This window comes from Glandiceps talaboti, chromosome 18 (genome assembly GCF_964340395.1).
Source record: "Glandiceps talaboti chromosome 18, keGlaTala1.1, whole genome shotgun sequence".
Taxonomy (NCBI): Eukaryota; Metazoa; Hemichordata; class Enteropneusta; family Spengelidae; genus Glandiceps; species Glandiceps talaboti.
In genome coordinates this window covers 5,418,975-5,427,500 of record NC_135566.1, presented here as the reverse complement: position 1 = coordinate 5,427,500, position 8,526 = coordinate 5,418,975, and the positions used below count along the sequence as shown (strand labels likewise).

At 35.5% G+C, this 8,526-nt stretch overlaps 1 protein-coding gene across 6 annotated transcripts in view; it reads left to right on the top strand.

Moving 5' to 3' along the window:
- Positions 1-2,627: 2,627 nt before the first annotated feature.
- LOC144448777 (G protein-coupled receptor kinase 3-like) overlaps positions 2,628-8,526 on the top strand; it is a 126,260-nt gene continuing 120,361 nt past the window's right edge. For all 6 annotated transcript variants that reach the window (XM_078139060.1, XM_078139059.1, XM_078139062.1 and 3 more), the window contains exons 1-3: positions 2,628-2,983; positions 3,133-3,209; positions 3,632-3,705. In XM_078139060.1, the coding sequence (XP_077995186.1) occupies positions 2,871-2,983; positions 3,133-3,209; positions 3,632-3,705 (264 nt within the window). In that variant the 5' untranslated portion in view covers positions 2,628-2,870. The remainder of the gene's footprint in view (positions 2,984-3,132; positions 3,210-3,631; positions 3,706-8,526) is intronic.

Sequence of the window (8,526 nt, the reverse complement as noted above, 5' to 3'; positions counted from 1 at the left end):
TCATTTAACCCTCTCCTGTGTACACTGTAGTCTGTGTACAGCATATAATGAAGACGTTTGAATTGAAATGTTGGTGTTCTGATATCAATAACCACTTCAATATATAAATAGTAGACGGTAGGTGATATTCAAGAACCATGTTAAGTTATTTTCTCTTCCATTTTAGCCCCCATTAATTGCTTTTGGAGTTTCCTTGCTTTTTTAAAATTGCATTTCTTGACATTTTGTCAATGTGTATAAAGTTGCAGTATTCTTAGTCAAGTATCTGTGCTTCTCCATCATATTCAAGATCAACGTTTTTCTTTGACATTGATCTTATCATTATGCTATAAAGGGTAAATATTTATTTTGTATTAACACCTCTCACTAACGGGTCATTCCAGGTCAGGGGTCTGTTTTGACCATATAGACCAGAGATACACTGGAATCCTTTTTCCGAAGAGACCACGTATTTTATTCCATGCATGGTCAACATCCCCACTCTACCACATTATCTCCATTATCTTACCACACTTCCCCTTTTCTACTGTGAGACCCACTCCTCTCTTCATCACATCATAACTAACAAGTGATTCACTGCATGGTTGTTAACAGCGATCCGATTTTACTGATATGTTCCGATATTACGATACAACGGTGGCATTGGTGGCAAGTGGCAGCAATAAGATTTGGCATCGGTGGCAGCGGTGGGATGTCAAAACTACGAAATAATGCAAAGCTAGATAATGAGCAATGAGTCAAAGCAAAATATGACCCTCCACTAATTCCATTTTCTAAAAGATGACCCTCCTCTTAGAACCGCTTTGTAAAACGTGGCCAATCTTATTCCTCCTGCCTCCCCCCCCCCCATGTACATGTAATCGCTGAAGGCTCCCTAACGATGACACGTTGGATCTCAGATAACTATATACATGGTCTGAGGTTGGATGGAGGTAAACGCCTCAACGTGGGTGTCAATCAACTCGACTTCCGCGTAATCATACAATCCAGATTTTGAAAATTAGATAATATACATGAGATAAGGACAATTCTGTAAATTGTGAAAGAAAGCGACTCCAGTAACTCTACCGGGGTGTACGTTGGAGTGTAATGGTACTGTATAGGTACGGCAAGATACTTCCGAAAATGTGTATAATAATGAACCATACAAGCTACCATGAATTGACCAAGTATGATACATATGTTGTTGATTTGTTTTTGACAATTCAATTGCATCATTTTGCATGTATAGGGGTATCCTATACATTAGCCAACCCACCCACCCACTCATCGTACCAACCGACCCGTCGCGAAGCTTACCGTGACGTGAAGCATGGTCAACCGGAACGACCTAATCCTGCATCATGATGATGAGAACCTACAACTGATTAATATGCAATATACGTCACAAAAAACAGGGTGACAACAGACAAGGGTGAAAATAACTCTTCCGCACTACTGTAAGGCATTGTTATGTTATGTTACCTTTCTCACCATAATAATAAATCTAGTTATATAAAAATAGGTCATACGTGGGAACAATCAAAGCGTCGTCAATGGCAACAATAAAAAAGCACACTGCATAATTAGTCTGGACACTGAAATATGGATGTGGATATAAGTGACGGGAGTGAGAGGTCCACACATGAAATAGGGGAAGGTGGAGATACAGATGATATACTGGAACAATAATTTAAATAAGTAAATACAAAAGACTATTTCATTGTATTTATTATAAGTGAAATAACTGGGACATAAAGAAAAAAATGGGGATACGGATATGATAGGGTAAGGGTGGGGGTCGAGGAACACATGCAACAGGGAGATGAAGTAAGTCTACTGGATAGTAGAAAAGTGTGCATAGTTACTATCGCAGCACAGAAACTAATAAAAAACAACGAAATACACATCTATTAATTTTACCATACGGACGATCGGGTTATGAGCTCAGGGCATAGACTTGTTAAAGATGATTGCCTCGTTCAATAACAATAATTCATAATTCATGATGTTTAGAAGCATAAACACTCTGTTAGAAGTAATTATTTTACTAGAAGAATACGTTTGGTGAAACAGACAGATTGTTTTTAGGAACTGCCAAAGAACCTGTTTCAGTTGGCAATTTTTTGAAAACCTGGGGTTATTTCAAGTTGGTTTAAGCTTACTATTCCTACTGAGGATACAGTTCATTGTTTGATTTAATTTAATTTAATTTAATTTAATTTAATTTAATTTAATTTCAAACACCAAACTTTAATCTAAAGCAGAACTTTTTTATGTCACCATATATGTTGTTGCGTTTCTCTGGACGGACGGCTTAAAAAAATTCCGGGGGTGTAACAACTGAACAACTGTGTTCTATCAAAAGCACGTCACTGCTCTACACTCGTCACGAATCTAAAAGTTTGCATTCCTTCGTGTTTTCAAGTTAGATTATTTTATTTAAATGACGGCTCAGAACATTCACTCCAACATGCTAGGCCACTCTTCAATACTGCCGCATGTAGGAGACATCAGATATGTTTTCTAATGACGTCACCACAATTTAATAAATTGGAAATGGACCAATTACATTCACCGGCAAGCAAGAGACCGAGAGCGCTCTTCGTTGCAAGCTGTTCTATTATGTGTTGGCTCCCCCCTGTATCATTGACAAGACCTGGCCGTGTCGTTGGAGGTCAAATACAGGGCTAGATGGTGGTGATTTCCTCTTACCTGAGACGTTTGTGATGTTTAGGAGAGTGGACAACAATACGGGATATACCTTTTCTGGTGTCGATCAACGTTAACGGTGAAATATTCTTCGGGAGTTACCTAATTGATATTCACAGCCGGCCACACGGTTCATTGCTGCAACGATACGTACTAAATATACGGAATAGACAGTCAAAATGGCGGACCTAGAAGCTGTGTTGGCCGATGTGAGCTATTTAATGGCCATGGAGAAGAGTAAATCGACTCCAGCGGCCAGGGCTAGTAAAAAGATAGTACTTCCGGACCCAAGGTATGTTATATTCTTTTATTTTAAAGAAAATAACAATCTGGAAATGGGTAACTGAAGACACGAAAAGATGCTACCTTAGCGACGGAAGCCCCGTCCATCACTTACGTTTATATGTATTTCGTTTTCTCTCCGTCTCTCTCTTTTTTTAGCGTTCGAAGTGTTATGCACAAATATCTCGAAGAGAGAGGTGAAATAACATTTGACAAGATTTTCAATCAGAAGATCGGTAAGTTTTGTTATTTTATAAATCCAGTGTTTTGTTTTGTATAAATAAATTTTCAACTGTCACTGTACTACATGGTTGAAATCTGATGGCAGCATATAGCGCACAGTAATTTGTAAACATATCATCTTGTCCCCCTGACAATTTGCGTTGCTGCAGCGCAGCCTTGCATTCGAACTTCGGGGAGTACTAGTACCTGTACCAATTTACGCATTTGATTTGTAAGTGTATTTACAGTGCTGTCTGCGGTCATATCAAATTATTACACTCATTGAATACATACACAAAATTGAATTGAACAATTTTTTTTATGGTGTGATTTACTTTTTAAAAAATTGGAACGAAAATGTTTTGTTAGATTTCACAAATATGTCTAAGATGCAATATATGAAATATTGATTTGATTATTGTTTTCAATTTGACAGGTTATCTGCTATTTAAGGATTATTGTACAAATGTCATAGATGAACCTGTTCCACAGCTTCAATTCTATGAAGAGGTAGGTTACCATAGCAACAGAGGGTGGTTGCCTATGATGAAAGGTGTATCAGGGCAAATATATGTATGGAAAATTTTTTCAATGTCAAATTCAAAAGAAATAATATTAGTCAGGATTTTGCTAGTTCTGCAGTATGTTTGAATCGGAGAAATTATTTCTGTGATGTCGTTTTTTTTCGATGTCAAGTGGCTTTCAATGATGGTTCCACCCTATGAGTACTGGGGTAATTTCAAGTGGTGTGCAGTATATGATTATCTAAAACAGAGACACATTGCATATCGTCAGTGTAATACCGAATTGCTGTCGTGACCTGCAGTGTCTGCTGATTGGTGTATATATCCATATATGTATGTTATGTATTTACATAATGTAAGAATGAAAGTAGAGACTGTAATGCAATGTATGTGTTTGTCGAATGAAAAGTGGTATATTCCTTGTCAATTCTAAAATTGCTTGATGTTAAAATCTTTATAGTTACATTACGTTCACTTTCTTGCGATCAGATCAAGTGTTTGTGAAATTGTAAATTCTTTCATCTGTGCAGTGTACAATAAGCAAATGTAATTTGAACATGTTGGGTCATTTTGTCGACTTGAGGTTACGATTTAGGAATCTATTTAATCATTATTTGTGATAGTTATTTTACTCCCCTTACTGTGATTGACCCACCGAAGAATTTTGTCAAAGCGTGCGCTGTCAGGAAATAAGTGGCATGGGATAAAGGGAATGAGCTGCCAAATCCAGAAGAGTCGGTTCTCTTTGATAAAAATAAGGATGAGAGACAGCCATCATTACCTGTAAAATATCTAGATATATTTTTATTTCATCAATCTACAAGATGTTTTTTAGTCTGGGAATCTAATCAGCAAAGTCATGGAAATATATTGAAAGCCACTAATTTTAGTTCTTATTTTATATTGATAGATGGTCTGTGTGCATACATTGTAAGTTTGCTGAATTGCTGTTTGCTTTTATCTTAATTAACCAAAGCGTGGGGGTATAAATAGACTTGCTCTTTCATTTCAGTGATGTCAAATTTTTCAAGGTCAATTGAAATATGTGAATTACAGCAGAACTTAATAATTCAACAAAACTGAGGCATTTCATTTCACTATTTTTTAATCTTTTGTGGTATTGAGTACACGAATGTATGTATTAATTCCTGATGAATTAGTACAAGTGTCACAAAGCTCCCTAGCTTTGTTGTAATTGTCGTCCTCCTGTTCATGTTGACTTGATGCACAGGTAAACACAACATCTGACCATAATCAATATTATTCTAGTTTTGAATAGAATGTTATTAGATTATGTGATATAATCAAAGGAGTTTGCAGTGAGCTCATACAAAAGGTTTATTTATCAAGTTTACATTGCAGGCAGCCACTATTCAATTTAGGTTTGTTGATTGTTCCAAGTTTACCTTATGCAGTTCAGGCTGATAATTTGTGTGCTGATAATTTGCATATGTACATTCAGTCACATTTAACTGGCTGATTTGAAATGCAAATTACATTTCAAAAAAAGGGAAAGCAGTGAAAAATCATTATTTCTTCAGTTCACATTGATTTATGAAGCAGTCGGTGTTGCAGCAGTGGAGAGGAAAACGACTGTACCTTCCAAAATCAGAAATATGACTAACCATATGCTGTTTATTTTGTGGTAACAATATTTTTGGGTCATATAGTAATTATTGAGTGGGCAGGTGATATTGTAGGCAGTTATAAAATTGAGCAAATTTATGAAAAATTCCATTACAATGTTGAAATTTTTATACAAATTATAATCTATGTGAATTGTTTTGACAATTTTACATTTAAAATTAGTAAGGACTTAGGTTGAATCGTGAGATTGAATTGTTAGAAATCATTGGTCACAGACAGATTTAAATAGACAGTTAATGTGGCAGCCATTTTTTTTGAAGAGATTACTTTATGTCCAATTTTGATGTTCATCGTATACTCTGACCTAATACAAGGATTGCCAGTTTGTGAAAATGATTGGCTATGCAATAAAACTGAGATGACATTGAAAGTCATGTCTTGATTTATAGAGAGAGAAAAAAGTACGACAACTATTATTACTTCATCTGATAATTGTTTAGCTTTCTGTATACACGTGAACTGCATTTTAAAAATGCTGATTGAAAGTAGCACACACAGTGTAAGCAAACTTTTAAAGGTGAAACTGAACGGCTTGACACACTTTCATGAATATTTACAATTTCAGCACTTGGATGTATACTTAAAGTGAGTAAATGTAATTAATAACAACTAAACTAGACATCAGCTGGTAGTCTTTGTATTTGATTTGAGTATTACGTGTTAATTAAATTGTGGTACTTGTGTGGGAGGGGTGCCCATACTGTTATAATGCCGAGATGACAACATAGTTATACCATCACTTCTCTCGTCATGGCGATGGATGACACGAATTGATGACATGTTACAGATAATCTCTGTCATAACAAGATTATAATAGACCACTATTGAAATACTAATTGAGTAAAAATGACTATGCTATAATATGTCTCATTTGGTGGGTAATTTATTCATCTAGTAAACCTGAATCAATGACTGCTGTTGAGATCTTGGCTGTTACCACTGTAGGGCACAGTGAGGCTTCTTTGCGTTACCATGGCTACTGGATATCTTTTTCAGATGTTTCATTATGCCTGTATAGCAAAAAAAAAATTGTCATTGTGAATTCAAATATTTTGTCATTTTTGAGTACAAGGAGACAAATCTTACAGGCTCTCCCAGGTGCCTAAAAAGAGTAGCTGTGATCAAATTGACTAATAAAAGGGTATGGCGATTGACAACAAATACAGGTATGGGAAGGACAAGAGTCTCCTTAGTAACAACTATGACCTCATTTCATATTAACCTCTAGAAGACAAAGTACACTAATTTTTTGTTGGTTTGAATTTTTTCTGTAATGAACTCCCTTTTATGTGTTCAAGTATATGATGGAATATATTGATTATATATATTGAATGTATTAAACTGTGTATTATTCATATATATATATATATATCTGTTTGTTTCATAACAAACTTTCTTATATTTATCATATATACTATTTCAGTTAATAACTCTGGAAATAATGGCTTAAAATATTGTTTCCATTGTTTTAAAGTGTCAAGACGTTATCTTAAAATAGACTGTCAAGACGTTACCTTAAAATAGACTGTTTTGTGTACTGGCCTAATAAGACACTAAATTATCTCATTTTGTATCACATGATTTTGACCTCACTCATAGATGTGACCTAATTTCTATACGTTGAGGTCATGACCTCATGCATCAGGTCATGACCTCAATACAATATCTGGTCATGTTCTTGGTAAATATTATGTAAGGGATAGTTTGCGAACTTGACAGTTTACTATCTGTACAAAAATGTATGTGTTCTGATAAGGACAGGCAAAAAGATTGTGTAGTTTAGATTACCTGGCAGTACTTGTGTTATTCCCTGCCAACCCATATTTTTTATGTGGGCTTAGATTAATATCTAAGATATGGCGTGAAAGTCAGAAATTTTGATAAGCACAACAAAATGAAGATATGATAACCCTAACAAATGAAATTAAGCCCACAAATTGGCTATCATGCTTAAAAATGTTTGTTTGCCAGAACATATATGTTTGCATACTGTATATGTATATTGTCAAGCCAGTATATATCAAGTCAGATAGCCAAGTCTCTGGGCAATACTGTCAAGTCAGATAGCCAGTCTCTGGGCAATACTGTCAAGCCAGTATGTGAAGTCAGATAGCCAAGTCTCTAGACTATGTTGCCAAGCCAGTACATGTATGTCATGTCAGATAGCCAAGTCTCTGGGCTATGCTGTCAAGCCAGTATGTCAAGTCAGATAGCCAAGTCTCTGGGCTATACTGTCAAGCCAGTATGTCAAGTCAGATAGCCAAGTCTCTGGGCTATACTGTCAAGTCAGTATGTCAAGTCAGATAGTCAAGTCTCTGGGCTATATCTTTCATAAATGACATTATTAGAATCACACTATTATAGTGTTATTGTTTAGTCAAACGGGGAATAATTTAATTATTATGGTGGTGTTTTTGTTTTATTTTTGGTGAGAAGGGTTGCAGTGTGATGGAAGTTAGTGATATACCAAGTGGACATATAGGTCACACTGCAAATCTTTAGGTCATGACCTACCTTTGTTGGGGTCATGACCCCAATGCTGCACATCTGACACACCACAATTGTTATTCATTGTGCAGGTTAAAATTGATGTACAATCAATAATGGGTCATGTACTATAACCTACATGTAAGTGTGTCTTTGTTATGGGCAGTAAGTAGGTGAAATCTACCTGGATTCTAGTCATTTTACGAGGGTTTCCCTACCAAAAGTATATAAAATATATAGGAAAATGATTTTAGACAGAGAAAGAGATATGGTAAACTTTCTGTATTGTACTGATGATTTTATGCCATAGTGTCCCTTCTCAGTTTCCATGGTTCTATGACATAAAACAGAACATTGTCTTTCAGCAGAACTTAATTTGGAACATGAAAAATATTTTGTTTTTTATCAAGTGACTAGCACATGATTTGTTTTAACTCCATTGGACCATGGAAGTATAACCCACGATTGGACATATCAGTTTGAAAGACATACACCTTTAATACATGGTATGTGTGTTTTTTGTACAGAACAAAATGGCGTACTTGAAGAGTTTTTTATGATAGGTTACAGTATATTGCAGAGTATGACCCATGTAGACAATGTAGTATTTTATGAGGCAACACAAACAACATTCAGAACAAATCTCCAAACTTTTAACTCTTTTGCTGCTACA